Here is a 23,461-nt window from a genome sequence, read left to right as displayed (position 1 = left end):
ATCTCAGCACTGCTGCAACAATACCTCCCCTTCCAGAAGGGGCCCCAGGACCCTTAGAACCAGGTTGCTTACGTTTCAGCATGTGAAAATTTCTAACTAGTCGGCCCACATGGACGTCTGCTGCTGGCACTCATGTCCTCTCCTCAGGACCATAGCCACGCCACTGCACTGTGGGCCAGAATTTCTATAACAGTGGTCAAAAGTTCAAAAAAATCAAGTTTCATAAATCGCGCTCATAACTGCGTGTTAATAAAGATGAGGGAATAGTCTGTTCCGATGGGTAGGATCAGGTTTTTTTCCGATCACCACTCGTCTGATGCAATCGCTTCAAGTCGCATCTTGTTCTTATATTTCTGATTGCGAATTTGCCCGATCTTTGTGTAATACGGTTATTTAGGTTTCATATAAGAAGTGATTACTGAAAATAGTTAATTACGGTATGTATTTCAGAATTCTGCTTGCTGATGCGTGCATAATACCGAGTTATGCTTGAAAAAGGCCAATCTAATGGCCGAAACGCGTTGCAAATAAACCAGGAATACTTCTTATTATTCAGTGGAACATTTTTACCCAGCGAGCGCTGGGGTCATTTTTCTTTTTTTCATCTTTCTAATGGCTAAAGACATTGCTACATCAAGGCTTTGAGGCATGGGATACCCCACCAAAAAGTCCTTAATCTTATCCACTATGCTGCAATAAAACTGACTCCGCAGTGCAGGGTCATTCCAATTAGTCTGTTGACCAGCGGTGAACTTCGTCACAGAACTCCTCAATAGGAGAATCTCTCTGACGTAAGCCCCTGAGCTTCCCCTCTGCTAGTGAGACCCTATCAGGGTCATCATAGATTAACCCTTTCCAATCCAATTTGTATTCTGGTTTTCCTAGGGGGCTTACTCTTTTTCTGCAGTTATACAATGGCGCTATATGCTGGCTGAACCCAGTACTGCATGAGGTGATATGTTGGATAGGCTCCGACAGCAGAGAGGCTGGCAATATACAGTAAGAGAACCCCGACGGGCGTCTTCCAACATCGGAGCTGTACAGTCCTAAATCATAATGTCTTTAGACGTCAGGCAGTGGATTGGAAAGGGTTAACCCTAAGTCCTCAAAAAAACGATCCACAGAGAGCAAGGCTTCAGAAGAGGGGAGCAAGGAAAATGCCCATGGCTGGGGGGCACCCTGCAACCTGGAAATAATGATTCCCACCCTCTGAAGCTCGTCACCCGACTACAGGGGGCATAACCTGAAATAAAGTTTGCTGGACTCTTTAAAAAAAAATTTAACCTATTTCCAGAAAAACGATCCGGAAGATTGATCATAGGCTCCTTAATAGAAGCCCTCAGGACAGCTTACTGCTGTTTGAGGAAAACCAAATGAAATACCACACTTAACGGATGGTGAAGCCACACCACACGAGCCACCCGGAGTTAGGTTACAGTGGAAACCATGCAGAACCAAGTCTAAAACCCGCACCGGACTTCATCAATCCAGTAGGACATGTCCGAATGAAGTGGCTCACGGCAACAGCAACTGCACAGACAAGACCGCTAGCCCACAGAGTTAACTCCTGAAACAACAGAATACTGACACCTAAAAACAATCAAGTAAGGAGGCCAAAAAGTAAAATGAAACTTGACAAAGGGACCCATCTCACTGTCTCCAACTACATAAAACAAAAACTCGTATGGAATAATGCATACTAAGAAGTGGCCAACAGCGAACAACCACCAAAAAGGGAGACACAAGCATTAAGAACATGTCTAAAATGTCATTGACTCTAAAGGTGCTTGACACCACAACGGCCCAGAAAAAACTAACACCGTGCACATGCAAGCAAACTAAGCACCATGCAACAAAGGAGCAGACCCCAAACCTTTCTCTAGATCTATACCAAATTGCATCAGAAATGGCAGCGTGCATAATGCCCGAAGTACAAAAACCCCTAGAATATGTCCTGCAAACGTCTCTCACTCAAATTCATGCCTAACTGACATCAAACTCAATGAAAAGATAAACTGGAGCAATCAGTACAACAACAGCAACGAGAGATGGAAAATCTAAAACAGGGCTGGAACAATCTATCAATATCCAGAGTATGGCAGACAAAATCAACGATCTGGAGAACGGATCAAGACGCAACAATCTGAGACTAGTGGGTCTGCCTGGATCAATTCGCTAAGAGAATTTCTTACAAATTTGTAAAAAAGAATCCCCAGAGGCACTTGGCCTCAAAGATCACTGCAGAGTAGAAAGGGTTCACCATGTAGGCCTGGAACCAGCAACTGTCAGAGGGGCCTCAAAAGGAAAAGCCAACACAACAAAGACCACACCAAATAATCATGTGCTTCTTAGACTTCAACGACAAAACAGCCCTGAAGAGGGCCCTCAGAACCAGAAGCCATGCAATCCGTGTCAGAAACCGCAAAATATTGCAATTTCAGGATTTTTCTGAGAGAGTGGCAAATCGAAGGCATGCATTCAACATCTCCTGCACCACACTATACAGAAAGAAAATCCGCTTCCAGCTCCTCAAAGTCTTCAAGGAGGATGGCACCTATAGAATCTTCAAAACACCACGACGAGATGAGGTGACTCTTTGCCTCGAACCACACCAAACAACGCGAAGGAGGGACTGATAAGCGGATCGACAAAACCACTAAATGCAACAAGTCAAGAACTCGCAGACGTCAACAGCAAGCACCACCATCACTGGCACACCTCCGTCCAAGAAGCTCTGGACTCAGTGAGTATACACACAAATTCACATGATTAGAGCAGAAAAAGTACACATAGTGAGAACTGTTTCGCAATACAGGAGTTTGATAAAAGGAGATCAAGAGAAAAAGAAAAAGGATGAAGAAAAATGAGAAAATAAACTTTCTAGGACTTTTGTGCCATCACCCTGTGCCTGGGTAGATTGAGAAGTATCTGCTAAGCCACAGGTGAGTAGGAAGTGACCTGTTTTTGCTATACTTGCCGGGGCAGACGCAGCTCCCTCATGTTAGATTAAAGGAGGTCAAACACATTAGAATAGCAGTTCTTGTAGGGTTATATAGCTATCTAGAATGTTATATTGTGGCTAGAAACCTTAACTAAAGGCATCTACCTGGAAATAAACCAGGCTTGCCTCCAAGACACCTTCCCCAATCCTCACCTATTAATTCCACGCCTTTCCTTCCACCCCATACCCAAACCAGAACCTCATTTAAACAGAATAGTTGTAATACCAACATATAAAACCAACAGAACCAACAAACCCACAACATGCGCATCATGTCGTGGAACATTAAGGGCCTGGGCTTTCCCAACAATGTCAACCTGATCTAGTTTTGCTACAAGAGAACACACTTCTTACAGACAGGATTCTATAGCCTAAATGAATCATGGGTGTACACAGCAGTCGGATCATTGGTTGTGAATGGGAGAGAAGGGGTCATTATTCTAATTAACAAATCCTTTCAGGGCACCCTGATTATGGACAACGATGACAAGGAGGGCAGATGGTCCCACGTGCTCTTAGAACATGAGGGAACCAACTATAGCATATACAACATTTATGCCCCAAATGGAGAGAACAAACCTTTCTTCACACAAATAGAATGATTACTCCACAATGATTCCGTGGACCAAAAAGTGGTCGGTGGACACATGAAAACTGTAATGAACCTAGAAGACCGAAGGAGAACATCCCAACTAGTTTGCAACAGAGGTAAAATACTGAAAGCTCTCACACAAGTAGCCGCCCTATGTGATACATGGAAATATTTACATCCTGACAGCAAGGAATATTCACTTTACTTACATGCACATCAATCATGGTCACATATTGACTACATACTCATCAACATTTGGTACACAAAGTGCAGGAAGCAGAAATACTAGACGTGATAACCTCCAATCATGTACCAGTAATAAAGCTACAAAACGAATACCCAAAGGGCACTGATTTCATATGGAGATTTTCAGCTGTCTTAACCTGAGATGAAAACCAGCACTCCAAATGTGGCGGCTACATTACACTGTTCATAACTAGAGATGAGCGAACCTACTCGTTTCGAGTAATTACTCGATCGAGCACCGCGATTTTCGAGTACTTCAGTACTCGGGTGAAAAGATTCGGGGGGCGCCGGGGGGCGGGCGGAGGCATAGCGGAGCGGGGGGTAGCAGCGGGGAACAGGGGGGAGCCCTCTCTCCCTCTCCCCCCCCACTCCCCGCTGCAACCCCCCACTCACCCACGGCGCCCCCCGAATCTTTTCGCCCGAGTATGGAAGTACTCGAAAATCGCGGTACTCGGGCGAAAAAGGAGCGTGGCCAAGTAGGTTCGCTCATCTCTATTCATAACACATGGCAAACCCCACCCTATTCTGGGCAGCAGCAAAAGCTGTCATCCGGGGTGATATAATAGGATACATGTTCAATCTACACAAAAAGATAAATACACACTATGATGAGGCAAGTCTAAAACTATGCAAAACCTACACGACATTTTTGCAAACATAGATGACGCAAAACAAAAAAAAAATGGCATCTTGCTAAAGCGGACTTTGATCTCTGGCTAGATAGGAAAGAAAGATTGCACCAAAAGTAGCTACAAGCCAAGCTATACAAACAGTAACAAAGCAGGCCGGCTTCTGGCGCGACTAGTGAAAGGACAGCATCCCAACACACACATCACATCCATGAGAGACGAAAACGGCCAAACACAAAAGCATCCGAAGCAAATACAATACTACAGAAATGAGCCAGCCGCCAGGCATATGAAACTGCATTGTGATGTCATCAGTCTAGAACCCCAAAGGCCAGAGCTTGGCGGCCATCCTCAGCCAGTCTCCGCTGCAGCTGGACGTGGGCAGATGTGTCCTCCACTATCTCCCCCGAGAAGCCACAGGAGCTGGATAATTTGTGTTTTTAACGGAGCGCCTTTTTAATTCAGCCCACAAGAGGGAGACAGTGGCCTACAAGAGTCTAATTGTCCGCTGCAGAGGCATTTTCTTTTTTAGGGTGACTACCCACTACAGTTTTTTTTCACTGCGAAATTCGCAGCGTTTTTTTTCTGCAGGGGTCTGTGGGACTTGTAATGTTAAAATCGCGATCGCGCAAAATCGCAATTTCGTGGTTAATTGCAATTTCGCGGTTAATTGCGATTTTGCGTGATCGCGACTTTAACACTACAAGTCCCATAGACCCCTGCAGAAAAATAAAAACGCTGCAAATTTCACTGTGAAAAAAATTGTAGTGGGTAGTCACCCTTAAGGTAGGTTCAGTTCTTCCATGGAGAGAAATAGGCAGGTAGGTTCAGTTCTCAGGACCTCCAGGTGAGCCAGCTGTGCAGCCAATCAGGTACAGGGGGCGTCATCCACCCCTGTCAATCTTGACTCCCCCAGGACTTCCTGGTGGCGTCAAGATAAAATAATACCTACGAAATCTGGAACTGAGGCCCCCAGCTCTAAAGCTTCATCGATAGTATCGGTTTGTAACATGGGGAAGAGAGTTTATGGGGCCCCTAAGGTTCCTGGTGCGACCGCACCCCCTATATATACGCCCATGACCCGAATACCCAGAACACGCAGACGCGATATGCTGTAACTGATGAGTACTATGACGCCGCGCCTGACCAATGTTTCCAACTTGACTATTAGCGCAGCGGTACCAACTATAGAGTGTCATTGGCATATTAACTGCTGTGTGGTTTCGCTTCTACCGTGTTTCCCCGAAAGTAAGACAGTGTCTTACTTTCTTTTTATCCCCAAAAGCCCCACTATGTCTTACTTTCGGGGTATGTCTTATATACAGCGATTATAGGCACAGGCAATACAGGACGCCAGTGTCTGGCGTCCTGTTGCTATGGTGACAGGCCGGGCTCTCGCGATGACATCGGAAAGCCGGCCGGAGACACAGAAGGATCGCGATTCCTCTGTGAACTCTTTCCCTGCCGCGATCTACTTAGATCGCGGCAGGGAAGGGGTTAACAGCAGGGGGGCCCATCTCTGATGCCCCCCCCCCCCCCGCTGTTGCAGCGGGACGCCGGCTGTGAGTGACAGCCGGCTCCCGCTGCGGGATAGCACGGGATCTTATGTGATCCCGCGCTATCTCCAGGACGTACCGGTACGTCCTGTTGCGGGAAGTACCAGGCTCCCGGGACGTAACGGTACGTCCTGGAGCAGGAAGGGGTTAAGATCAGAGGGAGGTGGCAGACGCGGCGACGTATGGAGAGGGGGACGGTGCGGACGTGGGCAGGAGGCGGCGCGCAGCTAGATGAGAGGGAGGCGGCAATACCCCCGTGTTTCCCCGAAAGTAAGACATATGTCTTACTTTCGGGGTACGGCTTACATTGGCCGACCCCCCTGAAACCCCCGATACGTCTTACAATCGGGGGTGTCTTACTATCGGGGAAACACGGCAACAGTCCCTGTGTGCGCACACACTCTGCCAGGTGCAGCTGCTCATTGGATACAATGTTGCGACCTGTGGGAAAAGCCCTAGAATCATCCACGGCAGGCAGGGTGTAAATCAAGTGCTTCGTTAGCAGCAGCTGCTACGCTGGACGTCTCACGTGGAGCTTCTGCTTTTGCACACAAGTATAGGACTGGGGGTGTACCGAGAAGTGATAACCCAAAACAGGTTTTGCCTGCAGCCCAGCCTTCCAAGGCTTGAGGCGACACGCACCCACAATGCACTGCGTGACTTTGGACGACGACTCAACAGAGTGCAGCTATCTCACTACTGTAAGGACAGCTGTATACCCTACTGGAGCCAGGGGTATTCTTGACCGTGCTTCCTCGCACACCGCCTACGTTGTGGAGAGTGCGCCGCGTTCTGTCGTGTCATTTGGATTCTACTCTTTTGTACATGTAAATCCTTGGACCACAATGCATTGCAGATGAATAGCTTTACATGAATTAAATCCTATCCTTTGATGAGTACTGACGGCATGGTCCATGTGCTTTTACTTTGGGTTTCTCGGCCCGCTGCCCCGTCTTCGGATCACTTTCAGGAATCTTCTCCTCCATTCTTTTCTTTGCCCGTTAATATATATGCCTTACGGCTGGGGTTTGTGCGCGATGTATATGATGGCACCTCGCCAATACCGTACGATAAAACCCATCTTTTATCTTTCTTTCTTCACATTTGTGACTTGTGGGTGGGGCCAGCTTACGCAGCGTGGACGTGACACTAAGCACTTCCCGTGCCCGGGTGGAGAGGGGCAGCTCCCGTGTACAGGAAAGGCTGACTGACCGCAGAGCTTTCGCTTCACGTCTGGATTGGGGCGGTTTCCTACGACCAGAAGTGCAACCATGCGTGCTAGTATGGAGTATGCTTGCGCCTCAGCGGGATGTTCTTTTGTTCAACCCTGCCGGCTTTATAAACTCCACGCCAGCACGGCGCCGTAGCTTATGGACAACGCGTGAAGATAAGACCCGCCTAATCTTCACCACACATAGTGTATATAGGCGGGGGGTCCGGTGGGGGGACTGCACCCATCTCCCCGTGGCTTCTTTCAAACTCCTGCTCCCTAGCGTAGTGTTGGTAAAGCCGGCGAAGGGTCCACACTCCTGGGAATGAACCCTAATCCTTTCGCAGTCACCAATAGTAAAAGCCTCGGAATAGCCCTTCGGGAATAGTTTCACACATTCACGGCCATTGTCCCCCATCAGCGATGCTTTTTAAAGAGAATTATATCACATCGCTGCCGCATGCATGGTCCTCCTCGCTATGCTTTGCTCTATCAACCTAAAGGACACTGTTCTTTCCTGGTTCTCCTCCTGTCTCTCTCACTGCTCATTCAGCGTCTCCTTCACTGGCTCTACCTCCTCTCCACTTCCTCTCACTGTTGGGTCCACCAGGGCTCAGTCTTCGCTTCCTTTTTCTTCTCTATCTACACAGCCCAAATAGGACAAACCATCCGCAAATTCAGTTTCCAATACCATCTCCACACTTATGACACCTAGTTATACACGTCTTCCTGCAACATCTCTGAACCATTCCTCCAAAATATCACCGACTGTTTGTCCGCGGTCTCCAATACTATGTCTTCGCCTTTTCTCAAATTTAACCTCTCTAAAACTGACCTTCTCATCTTTCCGCCTACCAACTGACCTCCCCCCAACATCTCCATTCCAGTGTCTGGCATCATAATAACCCCCAAACAGCATGCCCGCTGTCTTGGAGTCACACTGGACTCTGACCTCTCCTGCACCCCCCACATCCAATCCCTGGCTTGAACATGTCACCTGCACCTCAGAAAGATACGGATTACTTACCAGTAGTCCCTTTTCCAGGAGTCATTACGACGGCCCCATTACAATGGAGGTTGCCCTCTGACCTCGGTAGGGACAGGAAGAGTCCTTAAAAGCACTTCCTTTTCCACCATGCTTCAGTGACTTTCAAATTATTACGGTGGACAAAGTTTACTGAACCAAAATTTACCTTTATTGGGTCATATTTACATTGAAAAGAACATAATTATTCTAAAAGGGAGGGAACTATGGGCCGTCGTGATGACTCCTGGAAAAGGGACTACCGGTAAGTAATCCATATCTTTCCAGGTCATCATCCCGACGGCCCCATTACAATGGAGTAATACCCAATTATAGGCGACTTTAGGGCGGGACTACTGCCTGGAGGACTTTCCATCCATATCCCAGGTCTTTGTCCGACCGGACGTTAACCCTATAGTGTTTGATAAAGGTGTGTAGGCTAGACCAGGTGGCTGCTTTGCAAATTTGCTCAGCAGACGCTTGGCCCTTCTCTGCTCATGAGGAGGAGAGGGAGCGTGTGGAGTGGGCTCTGATTTTCCCCAGGGTATCAAGACCCCTAGCTTTGTACGCCTCCTGGATGGCAGTCTTGATCCACCTCGCAATAGTGCTTTTAGATGCCGTCTCTTCTTTGCCCGGCCCCTGAAATTGGACAAAGAGGTTGTTATTCTTTCGGAAAGAGTAGGTATCCTCTAAATACGTTAGAACGGCCCTTCTGACATCTAAGCTGTGGAACTCGTTCTCTGTAGTTACGGGAGTTTTGGCAAAAAGAGGGCAGAGTAATTGTCTGCTCTCTATGAAATTTGGATACCACTTTCGGAAGAAAAGCTGGGTTTAATTTAAACATAATTCTGTCGTTCTGTATTAGCATATGTGGTTCGACACAACATAAGGCTTGTAGTTCTCCTACTCTCCAGGCCGAAGTTATGGCGACTAAAAGAGCAACTTCTAGTGTAAGTAATCTTAGGGGGAGTTGGGTTCAAACGGTGGTTGGCAGAAGCTATTTAGGACTAGATTTAGGTCCCAAGTAGGGAAAGTTTCCCTAATGAAGGGCCGAAGCCTGTCTGCCCCTTTAAGGAACCTACAACCCAGCGGTGTTCTGCCAAGGGGAAATCTAGGTATGATCCTAATGCCGCTGCCTGAACCCTAAGAGTTCTTGGGCTAAGGCCTTTCTCTAGGCCCGCCTGCAAGAATTCCAGGATTGTGGGTATATCGATCTCTGGAATTCTGCTCGGATCTAGTTTACAGAATTCAGAGAACTTTTTCCACGGTGGATTCTGCCCAGCGAAGTATCTTTGCCGTCAGTTGTTGGGGGTGTGGGTGTCATGTCCCCCCCCCCTGGTGACGAACAAATGACAGGGCTGTCATTATCAGTTATTTTTACATGCCTTCCTCTTAAGTGGGGTTCTGCCACACGAAGGGTCCCCCATATTGCTCTTAGTTCTCTATAATTGGACGAGCGTGTTGCTGCTTGCGAGTCCCAAGTTCCCTGTAGGGTTAAGTCAGCTACTTGCGCTCCCCATCCTGTTTTGCTAGCATCTGTTGTGACAGATATGGCGGGTTTCCGTGACCAAGAGATACCCTTACTCAGGTTCCTCTGCAAGATCCGCCAGCGTAGGGATTCTTTAACTTGGACGGACAGACTCACCTTCTTGTCTAGGGAGGTCTGCCGTTTGTCCCACCTGGCAAGGATGAACCTTTGAAGTTGTCGGGTATGGGCTTGTGCCCATGGAATTATTTATAAGCAGGCTGTCAGAAGGCCCAGCACGTTCAATGATTCTCTGATGGACACCGTAGTAGCCCGGCACAGGGAGGTTACGGCTTGAATAAGGTCTTCCCTTCTGGATAGTGGAATCCGAGATTACTGGATGTGGGAGTCTAGTAGTAAGCCCAAATATACCTTCTGTGTACCTGGGGTCAAATCGGATTTTTGTTAGTTTATTATCCACCCTAAATCATTCAGGGTAGATAGGACTATGGACAGGTCTGTGCATATGGCTTCTGTTGTTCTTGACACCAACAAAAAGTCATCCAAGTATGGAAAAATGAGAATCTGGTTTCGTCTGAAATAAGCTATCATTTCTATCACTATCTTTGTGAAGACTTGAGGGGCAGTCGAGATCCCGAAGGGTAGAGCCGTAAACTGATAGTGATGGATTGCGTCACCGTCCCGCAGGGCGAACCTCAGGTATTTGTGGTGAACTGCGGCTATTGGGACGCGATAGTATGCGTCTTTGAGATCTATAGTGCACATGACGCTATCGGGATCTATTAGTGATACAATGGACCTCACAGTTTCCATCTTAAATTTCTTGTAAGAACTGAATTTATTTGAAGGGCATTGTCCCGCGCCGAATACAGAAGTGTATACCCCACTTGCTTTCGCGGGACAACCCCTTTAAGGCTTTGAGGTTGAAGATGGTTCTGATAGAGCCGTTTGGTTTTTTTTTTATCAAAAAAAGGGGGTAATATAATCCCTCACCCCACTCGTGATCAGGAACCTGCGTAATGACCCCTAGGTCCTTAAGCTCTTGGATGCCCTTTAGCAGGTTTCCCTGTTCTTGCTGGGACCCGGGGGAGGTTAGGAGGAATCTCCTAGGAGGTAAAGAGTGAAATTCAATTCGGTACCCTGCTTCAATTACCTGAAGTACCCAGGGGTTAGATGTTATCAGATACTGGCTCAGGTAACGTGCTAGTCTACCCCCTGTTGAATCAGAAGTGGGTTGAACTTCCTTACCCCGACCTCCCTTGGGGTACGACCATCTTCCCGTCTTCCCTTTTCCTTTGATTTCAGGAGGTGGCTGCCGTGTCCTCCTTGGAAAAGATGGTTTCCTGTAGGGCTTTCTGTCTGGAAGGGTCTTGCTCTTGTCTCCAACCTTTTCAAGTATTTTGTCCAAGACGGGCCCAAACATGTATTCCCCTTGGAACGGAATGGCGGAGTTTGTTCTTGGATGTTACATCTGCTGCTCACGTTTTTAGCCATAACGCCCTTCTTGCAGTGTTACTGAGGACTCCGGTTTTTGCGCCGTATCTAACGGTGTCTGCCGATGCGTCTGCTAGAAAGGCGGTGGCCATTTTTGGAAGGGGGAGACAGCTGGCTAACTCTTCCCTAGGAGCCCGGTCTTTGATAGATGTTTCCAGCCTGTTCAGCCATAAGACCATGGACCTGGCTACGGATGTTGCCGCCACATTACCCAGGGAGGCCGCCGCTGCCGTTCCCCTGCCAGGAGGAACTATTCGATTGCGGCAGTGGTGGCCTGAAGATGCAGACCCTCACAGGAAGACCAGCACCGCTGCGGCGGCTTACGGCTTCCAGGCAGTGCAGGTCGGGAAGGCAGGGACTGCTAGGGTGTGCGCCCCGATCTATACCCTCCAGGGGATCTTCGCACAGCGTGCCAGTGAGTACTTCTGTTTCCCTGGAGCTTGCTTCATCTGGCCACCGTAGGGACAGGAAGACACTGAAGCATTGTGAAAAGGGAGGTGCTTTTAAGGACTCTTCCTGTCCCTACCGAGGTCAGAGGGCAACCTCCATTGTAATGGGGCCATCGGGATGACGACCTGGAAATATTGCTAAACACAAACACGCTAAAGAAACTCGTCACTCTCATCCATTTCTGAAAGTCTCTGCTCATTGACCTTCCCCGCATCAGACTCTCCCCTCTCCAATTCATACTAAATGTGGCAGCTAAACTAATTTTTCTATCCAGTCGTTTCTCAGATGCCTCTGCACTATGCCAGTCACTGCACTGGCTGCCCATCCACTACAGAACTACATTCAAACTTATCACCCTCACCCACAAAACTCTCCATGGTGCCATGCCACCGTACATCGCCTCCCTCCTGTCCGTACACCACCCAACCCGCACACTCCGATCAGCCAACACATTGAGAATAAATGCCCCTCTAATTTGATCCCCACATGCTCGCCTCCAGGACCTCTGTAGAGCAGCACCAGTCCTCTGGAACACACTACCCCAAAACAGCCCCCGAGACACGGAACTTCAGACGCGCCTTAAAAACGCACCTCTTAAGAGAGGCATACCAAATCTCCTGGTCCAAGGATCACACGGAATTCCTAAAGCTCATTCTGTGCCAGGTGCTGCTCCAAAGGGTGATAACATGCTCCCTGACTTACTGACTGCAATCCCTGCTAGCCGTCATAAACCTCTCCTGCAGTCATAACGATTCTGCCATCACACGGCTCAAGGTCTGACCATTGTCTATGTATATCACTCCCTCACTCTCCACCTCGCCATACAGTGCCCATCTCCAGCCCTTTCCCTTCTGTATCCCCCATTACTTGTGGTATGTAAGCTCGTTGGAGCAGGACCCTCACCCCTATTGTTTCCCTCAGCTGATTACTATGTAACCGTGGTTCTGTAATTGTTGTGCTTTTGTCTTTCTGTATTTCCCCTGTCTATGTTGGTGCTATACAAATAAAGATTATTATTATCTCTTAGCCCTATGTTTATCAGACCAAAAGGAAAAAAACTTCTAAATGAAGGAGATTAAAGAGGATCTTTACCAGACCCATACAATGCCATACTGATGTTCCCTGATCTCTTTCCAGCGACTTTGCAACTCCAAAGACAATTCTCATCAGTTACCTCTGCTTTTTGTGGTGCCAACATTAAATATAAATAAGGGTTCCCCACCAAGTTCATAGGGAAGTACTACTGCGTCCTATTTAGCAGCTTCTGTGATAGACGGACTATCCCTCCTAAAGCAGTGGGGCATTCCTGTTCATCAAGCTGAACCTCCTTCAGCAAGCAGGCTCCCACCTTGGATTACACAAGAATGGTCCTCCATTGGCAAGAATGATAGTCATACCTAACTGATAAGTACTTTAAAGGGGTTCTGACACGAATCAGATTTTTATGCTTTAGCAGCCATTGTTCCCTGGTCTGCCCAATGGACACAGGGAACCCACGGTTTAATGGCTGCTAAAGCATACAAATCGTATATTACATTCCACAACTCTTAAATATTTTCCTTAAACCCCTTTATTTCTGGCCAGGAAGGGTAGCAACAGTTAAAATTATGGGTTTACGATGCATCCTCTATATTTTTAGAACTGCAGTGATTTCCATCCCAAATTCCTTCTTTACTATGCTACAGAGTATTTCTAATAATGTCATTTGGGGCAGCACTCATGCTAGAATTAAATGTCCTACTTTATCTATGCGCTATGAGATAGGTGGTATGAAAGCCCCTGACATTATGGTTCATGTTATTTTCACACAGCGATTTTGGTGGACATCTTCAAATAAGAGAAGGGTATTGAGTCAACTGTCTTAGGAGCCTCTGATTTCTCCTTTGGAGATTAAATCTCTCCCTTGTCTCACTCCATAAAGAGTTTGCTAATCTCGGGCCATGTCTGGCATTACGTTTCCTCATCAGTATCTCTGGTTCTGATCTTGGTCCTTCCTTTACTTTTTTTTATCCTCTATCCTCACAACCTTTGAATATGGAGCTTGGGAATCTCTCGGCATAAGGGAAAGATACGGATTACTTACCAGTAGTCCCATTTCCAGGAGTCATCACGACGGCCCCATTTACATATGGAGGTTGCCCTCTGACCCAGGTAGGGACAGGAAGAGTTTAAAAGCACCTCCCTTTCCACCATGCTTCAGTGGCTTACAAATTATTACGGTGGACAATGTTTACTAAACCAAATTTTACCTTTATTGGGTCATATTTACATTGAAAGAACATTAATTATTCTATAAGGGAGGGAACTATGGGCCGTCGTGATGACTCCTGGAAATGGGACTACCGGTAAGTAATCCGTATCTTTCCAGGTCGTCATCCCGACGGCCCCATTACATATGGAGTATACCAAATTATACGTGGTTTTAGGGCGGGACTACTGCCTGAAGGACTTTTCGTCCATAGCCCAGGTCTTTGTCCGACTGGACGTTAACCCTAAAATGTCTGATAAACGTATGTTGCTAGACCAGGTGGCTGCTTTGCAATTTGCTCGGCAGACGCCTGGCCTTTTTCTGCCCAAGAGGAGAGAGAGCGTGTGGAGTGGGCTCTAATTTTTTCCCCGGGGGATCGAAGCCCCTGGCTTTGTATGCCTCCTGGATGCCAGTCTTGATCCACCTCGCAATGGTGCCCTTAGATGCCGTCTTTCCTTTTTCCGGCCCCTGAAATTGGAAAAAGAGGTTATTTTTGCGAAAGGAGCAGGTAGCCTCTAAATACACTAGAACGGCTCTCCTAACATCTAGGCTATGAAAATCTCGTTCTTTTCCATTGCGGGGATTTTGACAGAAGGAGGGCAGAGTGATTGTCTGCTCCCTATGAATTTTTGACACTACCTTCGGTGGGAAGGCTGGGTCCGGTTTAAAGGTAATTCTGTCATCTTGTATTATCATGTATGGTTCAATACAGTATAAGGCCTGTAATTCCCCTATTCTCCGAGCCGAAGTTATAGCGACTAAAAGGGTAACTTTTAGCGTAAGTAGTCTCAGGGAGAGTTGGGAGAGGGGTTCAAAGGGGGGTTGGCAAGACTATTTAGGACAAAGTTTAGGTCTTAGGTAGGGAAGGTTTCTCTAATAAAGGGTCGAAGTCTTTCTGCCCCTTTGAGAAACCTACGCACCCCGCGGTGTTCTGCTAAGGGGAAGTCTGGGTAGGATCCTAGTGCTGCTGTATGAACCTTAAGGGTTCTTGGGCTAAGGCCTTCCTCTAGGCCTGCCTGTAAAATTCCCGGATTGCGGGTATGTCAATCCCTGGGATTTCCCCTGGATCTATTTTGCAGAAGTCTGTGACCTTCCTCCGTATCCTATCATAGATGGCTGTCGTGATAGGTTTACAGCTTTTTGTCGGGGTATTATGGGAGAGTCCCTTCCCACGCAATATCATGCTTTCAGCATCTATGCTGCTAGATTCAATTTTCCGACCCCCGGATATGTTAGCGGGCCCTGGAGCAGGAGATCATCCACTACTGGTAGTAGAGGTGGACCCCGAATAGTCAAGGCTTTTAGCAGGGGATACCAGGGCCTTTTGTCCCACATAGGGGCAACTAGTATGACTGACACCCGGCTGGTCTGGATTTTCCTGAGGATGTGAGGGATCAGTGGGAAAAGGGGGAAAGGCGAATGCTAGGTCCATGTCCCAGCTTTGGGACAGGGCATCTATCCCGCACGGGTTGGCTCTTGGATTCAGAGAGTAAAAGTCCCGGCATTTTGAATTTTCCCTCGAGGCGAACAGGTCTATCTGCGGTTCTCCCCACCGGCAACTTGGTTGGTCGAAGACTCGCTGGTTCAGCCCCCATTCTCCTGGAAGGATGCTCTTGTCTGCTCAGGAAGTTGGCAACAACGCTTGTGGACCCTTTTAGATGGATTGCTGAGAGAAAAGACAGTACGTTGGACTCCGCCTAGCGGAGTATTTTTATCGCCAGTTGTTGCAGGTGTGGGTCGCGTTCCCCCTTGGTGGCGAACAAACGACAGAGCTGTCCTATTATCAGTCAGAATTTTGATATGCCTTCCTCTTACAGGGGGTTCTGCTGCCTGAAGGGCCTCCTAGATTGCCCTTAATTCTCTGTAACTTGATGAGCGCTTAGCTACTTTGGAGTCCTAGATTCTCTGTAGATTTAGGTTGGCTACTTGCGCTCCCCATCCTGTTTTGCTGGCATTTGTTGTGATGGGTATAGTAGGTTCTTGCGACCAGGAGGTACCTTTGCTTAGGTTCCTCTATGAGGTCCACCAGCGTAGGGACTCTGACTCGGACGGACAGGCTCACCTTCTTATCCAGGGAGGTCTGCCATTTGTCCCACCTGGCAAAAATGAACCCTTGTAGTTGTCGAGTATGGGCTTGTGCCCATGGTACTATCTGTATGCAGGCTGTTTAGGATGCCAAGCACCTTCATTGTTTCTCTGATAGAAATCGTCGTAGCCTGACAGAGGGAGGTTACTCTTTGGATGAGGTCTTCCTCTTAGATGATGGAAGCCGAGATTCCTGGATGTGGGAGTCTAATAATACACCCAGGTATACCTTCTGTGTACCAGGGTTCAGGTCGGACTTCTGTTTATTGACTATCCACCCTAAACTGTTTAGGATAGACAGGACCATAGATAGGTCTATACGTATAGTCCTTCTGTCCTCGACACTGACAAGAAGTCATCCAGATATGGGAATATACGGATTTGGTTCCGTCTGAAATAGGCTACCATCTCTATTATCTTTGTGGACACCCGAGTAGCAGAGGAGATTCCGAATGGAAGGGCCATAAACTGATAATGTTGGATTCTGTCTCCTCCCGCCGAGCGAATCTCAAGTACTTGTGATGGACTGCAGCTATTGGGACGTGACAGTATGCATCTTTGGGATGCATAGTGCACTTTACAGTATCCCGGTCTATTAGTGAGACGATAGACCTCACTGTTTCCATCTTAAAAAATTTTTTTTATATGAAATAAATTTATTTAGGGCCTTAAAGGGGTTGTCCCGTGGCAGCAAGTGGGTCTATACACTTCTGTATGGCCATATTAATGCACTTTGTAATGTACATTGTGCATTAATTATGAGCCATACAGAAGTTATCAAAAGTTTTATACTTACCTGCTCCGTTGCTGGCGTCCTCGTCTCCATGGTGCCGACTAATTTTCGGCCTCTAATGGCCAAATTAGCCGCGCTTGCGCAGTCCGGGTCTTCTGCTGTCTTCAATGGGGCCGCTCGTGCAGAATGCCGGCTCCGTGTAGCTCCGCCCCGTCACGTGCCGATTCCAGCCAATCAGGAGGCTGGAATCGGCAATGGACCGCACAGAAGCCCTGTGGTCCACAGAGAGAGAGGATCCCGGCGGCCATCTTCAGCAGGTGAGTATGAAGACGCCGGACCGCCGGGATTCGGGTAAGTACTACCCGGTTTGTTTTTTTAACCCCTGCATCGGGGTTGTCTCGCGCCGAACGGGGGGGGGTTAAAAAAAAAAAAAACCCGTTTCGGCGCGGGACAACCCCTTTAAGGTTAAAGATAGTCCTAATGGAACCGTTTGGTTTTGATTAGAAATAAGGGAGAATAGAATCCCTCACCCCTTTCATAATCAGGGACTTGTGCAATGACCCCTAAGTCCTTGAGTTCGTGTACACCTTTTATGAGGTTCCCTTGTTCTTGTAGGAACCCAGGGGAGGTTATGAGGAATCTCCTAGAGGGTAGAGAGTGGAACTCAATTCGTTACCCTGCTTCAATTATTCGGAGTACCCAGGGGTTAGATGTTATCCCCTGCCCCTGACTTAGATAGCGTGCTAATCTACCCCCTGTTTGTTCAGGAGAGGGTTGAGCTTCCTTAACCCGACCTCCCTTGGGGTACGACCATCTTCCAGTCTTCCCTTTAACTTCGGGAGGTGGCTGGCGCCTTGGAAAGGATGGTTTCCTGTAAGGCTATCTGTCGCTTGCTCCCTAGGATCTTGTCCAGGACGGGCCCAACATGTATTCCCCTTAGAGGGGGATGGTGCAAGGCTTGTTTTTTGATGTCACATCTGCGGCCCATGTCTTCAGCCATAATGTGCATCATATCTTACTGTCTCCGCTGATGCATCGGTCAGAAAGGCGGTAGCCATTTTTAGGAGGGAAAGACAACCGGCTAACTCCTCTCTAGGGGCCCGATCTATGATGGAGGCTTCCAGCCTATTTATCCATAGGACCATCGATCTGGCCACAGAAGTCGAGGCTATGTTCTTATCCATTGGATAAGACAGTTGTGAGGTATCTTCAGGGGCCAAGAGGGTTTTCTTGGCCACCTTGATACCGCTATTCTTTTCTCAGGCTCCTGCCATTCATCGGCAATTACCTGTTGTAGAGTCTAGTTGACTGGGAACATGGTATTTTCCCTTGACCGGAGGCCGCCGAGCGTTTTATCTTGGTTTTATGGAACGCTTCACGAATTTGCGTGTGCGTCTATCGTTCCAATTTTAGTATATGTGCTGCCGAAGCGAGCACTGTCCTCGGCGGGTGATCCTCTTCTATCTGCATTGTCTCCCTCACCGCCTTGATGAGGTGCGCAATGTTATTTGAGGAGAAATAATACTTTTTCTCATCCTCTAAAAGTACTGGCGGGTCCTCTAGCTCTCCTTCAGACAGGAGCTGCAGGGATTCCCGGAAATTGGGCTCGCCAATTCGGTTTGTCTTGGCCTTTTAGGGACCCGTGACAGACCTGGCTGAGCCTGGGGAAGGGATGCCATAGAGGCCTGCCCTGATCCTACAGCGGATGCCTCTGCCCTGTGCATTCCTCGCATAGGGTTGTTTTTTTGGGGGGGGGGGGCGCTATCGCGGCAGCGGCGATCGGAACATGCGGACCGCGCGAGGGAGACCTGCGCTGCTGAGGCGACGTACGGCTCAGTCGGCGCCGCAGGTCGGGGATGCAGGGACTCGTGAGTGTGCGGCCCCGACCTCTACCCCTCCAGGGGGATCGCACAGTGTGCGGTAAGTCCTTATTCTTTGGACTCTAACCCATAACACAATGGGGGAGAGGGGAGAGAAAAAGGGGAACATATATGCATCCAATCCAGTACAGCGTTAATTTGCATTCCGTTTTTTGGCATATAGCCTACTCACGGCTTGTAGGGTATCTGTTTCTCCCTCTCGTGCTGAGCTGTCGCGGATAGACATGCTGTTTGGCACTTCTAGCCAGTCAGCAGGATACCTCCATGGAGTAAAGCCTGCTTTAGATGGGAGAAACTTTGAATTTGGCGCCATTTCCGGTTTTCGCCAGTAGCCACGCCCCCTACGTTGAGCGCGTGACGTCACCACGCCAGATGACGTCACCGCTATGCGAGCCGAGGATCCAGGAGCTCCGGGAGGTCGCCGCTGCTGTTCCTCAGCCAGGAGGAACTATCCCATCGCAGCAGCGGCGGCCGGAGCATGCGGACCACGCGAGGGAGACCTGCGCTGCTGAGGCGACTTACGGCTCAGTCGGCGCCGCAGGTCGGGGATGCAGGGACTCGTGAGTGTGCGGCCCCGACCTCTACCCCCTCCAGGGGGATCGCACAGCGTGCGGTAAGTTTTCTTCTGGTAAGTTTTCTTCCTTCTCCTGCAGCTCTGGAGCTGCTCCTCTGTCCCACCGTAGGGACAGGAAGACACTGAAGCATGGGTGGAAAGGGAGGTGCTTTTAAACTCTTCCTGTCCCTACCTGGGTCAGAGGGCAACCTCCATATGTAAATGGGGCCGTCGGGATGACGACCTGGAAATGAGTGATTTATATGAAAAGAATTCTATATTAGATATTCCTACACTTTGTAAGTCGTTTCCAATAGCTAGTAGCGGTTTTCGCCTTTCTAACATTGCAACGTACTCTTCGATGCCTAGATGTTCATAAATCTAGTCTGTTCTTATTTTTTATTCTGTGCCTACTCGGGCACCCATGGGCATTTCTATCTTTCATGATTCTTTTTCCTCTAGCTTCTCAAAGCAAATCTATTCATATGCAACTAAAGGAACTAGACTTTAAACATTCATTTCATCTGGAGAATGGCTCTGTCTTGGACTAAAAAATGTCACATGGAATTGGGCATATTGGGAGTTCTTACCAAAAATATTTATATATTGATATCAAAGTCCTGATAGACTTGCCAAAATGAACAATTCTATCCCTGAAACCTGTTGGAGAGGATGTGACCTCCAGGATACCTACCTCCTCTACGTTTTTTGCTTTTGTTTACATTGTATCATGTCATTTTGTGGCCATATCTTTCTTCCGTCACAACTGGTAATTGACAAAAAAAAAAATGGAAATTTTCAGATGCACCTTTTTTGAACGAAGTGATTAATTCCACTGATCTTTCATATCATTTGGAGTAACTATATTCTTATTGATACATTACTAAAACCCTTCTTTTTTTCCCTAGGCACCTTGGACGGTATATGTCGTTTAAAAAAAAATCATAAAAAAACATATTGTAAACATTACTTAAGTGTTAAGTGCTCTTGCTCATGACCTGAAGGTTGCAGGTTCAATCCCCGCTTGGTTAATGTAGCCGGCTCAAGATCAACTCAGCCTTCCATCCTTCCAAGGTCGAAAAAATGAGTACCTAACTTGGTGGGGGTAATAAATAAATTACCTGAAAGCACTGCGGAATAAGTTGGCACTATACAGATAACAAGATTTTTTTTTTACATGGTTTTCTTTTTGGCCAGTATGCCATGGGAGGCAATATGGTCTGTTTTGATCTCTTCTACCCCTGCTTCTTTCTGTTTCTTTTCCCTTTCTATGGTACTCACTGATGATGAACACTTGATTCCTACTCCTAATATTTTTAATCTTTACTCATGTTTTTATACACTCATGCAATTATTTTAAATGTATACACTCTCTTTATCACCCATGGTTCCCATATTGTGATATATCTAGTGAGTCTTTGTTATAGGCCGCACAGAAACGTCACTCACCAGCCGCCAGCTCCGGTCTGCGCACATGAAAGATTCGGAGCTGCGGGGCACAGGTGAGTACGCGCTGCTCTCTGCAGGCGCTCGGGTCGGGTCCCGCGGCGAGAATTCTCGCTGCCGGATCCGACCCGGCCGTCTACAGGCGGCCATAGACATGGGCTGTTACATGGGCTGTTATCTCAAGTTTATTTTGTTAGGTTAAAGGGGTTGTCCCGCGAAACAAAGTTGGGGTATGCACTTCTGTATGGCCATATTAATGCACTTTGTAATGTACATCGTGCATTAATTATGAGCCATACAGAAGTTATTCACTTACCTGTTCCGTTGCTAGCGTCCCCGTCACCATGGTGCCATCTAATTTTCAGCGTCTCATCGCCCGATTAGACGCGCTTGCGCAGTCCGGTCTTCTTTCTTCTGAATGGGGCCGCTCGTGCCGGAGAGCGGCTCCTCGTAGCTCCGCCCCGTCACGTGTGCCAATTCCAGCCAATCAGGAGGCTGGAATCGGCAATGGACCGCACAGAAGACCTGTGGTCCACCGAGGGTGAAGATCCCGGCGTCCATCTTCGCAAGGTAAGTAAGAAGTCACCGGAGCGCGGGGATTCGGGTAAGTACTATCCGTTTTTTTTTTTTTAAACACATGCATCGGGTTTGTCTCGCGCCGAACGGGGGGGGCTATTGAAAAAAAAAAAAAACACGTTTCGGCGCGGGACAACCCCTTTAACTGTTTTAAAATAATTTCAATAAAGAAACAATTATTTAAAAAATGTCTTCAATCCATTTTAAGTTCTCTGAAGTTCAAAAAGAACTGGATTTCCCTTAAAAAGTGTTCTTACATTCTGGGCATGAAAATGGCTTCTCTCATGTGTGGAAGCTCTGATGTGCAAAGAGATCTGATTTAGAAGTAAAACATTTTCCACATTCTGGTCATGAATAAGTCTTCTCCTGTGTGAATTCTTTGAAGCTTTGATTTATTGCTAATACATTTTTCACACTGTGAACATGAAAATGGCTAAAATGGCTTCTCCCTTGTGTGAATTCTCTTATGTCGATTAAGACGTGCTTTATCTGAAAAACATTTCCCACATTCTGGGCATGTAAATGGCTTTTCCCCTGTGTGACTTCTCCGATGTCTTTTAAGATGTGCTCTATCTGAAAAACATTTCCCACATTCTGTGCATGAATATGGCTTTTCTCCTGTGTGACTTCTCTGATGTACAACAAGATATGATTTCTCAGTAAAACATTTCCCACATTCTAGGCATAAAAATGGCTTCTCCCCTGTGTGAATTCTCAGATGTTTAACAAGGATTGATTTATCGGAATAACATTTGCCACAATCTGAACAACTATATGGCTTTTCCCCTGTGTGAATTCTCTGATGTTTAAGAAGATCGGAATTGTAAGGAAAAGATTTCCCACATTCTGGGCATGAAAATCGCTTCTCTCCAGTGTGAATTCTCTGGTGAACAACAAGATGTGATTTCTTAGTGAAACATTTCCCACATTCTGAACAAGAATATGGCTTTTCCCCTGTATGAATTCTTTGGTGATTGACGAGATCTGATTTATTAGAAAAACATTTCCCACATTCTGAGCATGAAAATGGCTTTTCCCCTGTGTGACTTCTGTGATGCTTAACAAGATCTGATTTGTAAGAAAACCGTTTCCCACATTCTGTGCATGAATACGGCTTTTCCCCTGTGTGAATTCTCTGATGTCTAACAAGAAATGATTTCCAATTAAAACATTTTCCACATTCTAAACATGAATATGTCTTCTCTTGTGTGTGAGCTCTTTGATGTTCTCCCCTTCTGTGACTTTTCTTCTGCTTATAGGTCTGTGATGAATCAGAAGATGGAACCTGTATAAGAGGATCAGATGATGGATCTCTGCTGGGTATGGCTGAGGGCATATCTGGGATATTGGCAGGTTCTACATATGTATCTTGTGTGATATCACAATCTTCTGCTTTACAATCTGCAGATATCAGACATTCCTCAGAGCTCCCAGTACAGTCACCTGGCAAGAAAAAAAATGGATTTTACTATTTTTGATTATAACCTTAAAAATCTAGAAATATTTTAAAACATTTCTATATATGTTGCACAAATTCGTTAGCTACTAAAACAGTGTTGGTAAAACATTCCAACCTAACAGTAGACCTCAGTGTGAGGACCAGCAGATCATGATGTTTTGTTGATGTTGCAGCTTTTCACGTCCATCTTCACAGGTTCACATATCCATGTACCTGTCAGAAAGGCAGACATGGACCTGCTTTGCCACACACGGATTGGTCTTGGGCTAAAACTGGAGGCAGCACTTGGAAAACCCCAGTTTTCACCCTTTAACCCTGCAATTAAAGGGGTTGTCCCGCAGAAGCAAGTGGGGTTATACACTTCTGTATGGCCATATTAATGCACTTTGTAATATACATCGTGCATTAAATATTGGCCATACAGAAGTTATACACTTACCCCCTCCGGTGCTGACGTCCCCGTCTCCATGGCGACGACTGAAGCCTTCTTCTCTGGTCGCCGCAACAGTCGCGCTTGCGCAGAGAAAAATCATCTCCTGGAGGCTCCGGGCTCACGAGCTGCGTCCTGGCTCCTCCCCCTTCTCAGCATCATCACGTAGCTCCGCCCCGTCACGTGGTGCCGATCAGCCAATGAGGTAGCTGTAATCAGCAGTGGAGCTCAGACTGGAGAAGAACATCCATGGTGCACCATGGGAGAAGACCCGCAGTGCACCATGGGAGAAGACCAGCGTTGCACCTTGGGAAATGATGGCGGCCATCTTGGAAGATTTTTATAACTTCATGAAACAGCTTC

General features: G+C 47.3%; 1 protein-coding gene and 1 pseudogene across 1 annotated transcript in view; both read right to left on the bottom strand.

Moving 5' to 3' along the window:
* Positions 1–11,167, bottom strand: part of LOC136628690 (zinc finger protein 182-like) — a 46,885-nt pseudogene extending 35,718 nt beyond the window's left edge.
* Positions 11,168–21,591: 10,424 nt separating this feature from the next.
* Positions 21,592–23,461, bottom strand: part of LOC136629075 (zinc finger protein 420-like) — a 61,708-nt gene continuing 59,838 nt past the window's right edge. Inside the window, exon 10 of the mRNA XM_066605199.1 lies at positions 21,592–22,351. Within this exon, the coding sequence (XP_066461296.1) occupies positions 21,643–22,351 (709 nt within the window). The 3' untranslated portion in view covers positions 21,592–21,642. The remainder of the gene's footprint in view (positions 22,352–23,461) is intronic.

Source organism: Eleutherodactylus coqui, chromosome 5 (genome assembly GCF_035609145.1).
Source record: "Eleutherodactylus coqui strain aEleCoq1 chromosome 5, aEleCoq1.hap1, whole genome shotgun sequence".
Classification (NCBI taxonomy): domain Eukaryota; kingdom Metazoa; phylum Chordata; class Amphibia; order Anura; family Eleutherodactylidae; genus Eleutherodactylus; species Eleutherodactylus coqui.
Note: the sequence above shows the minus strand (reverse complement) of the source record. Positions and strands in the feature narration are given on the sequence as shown.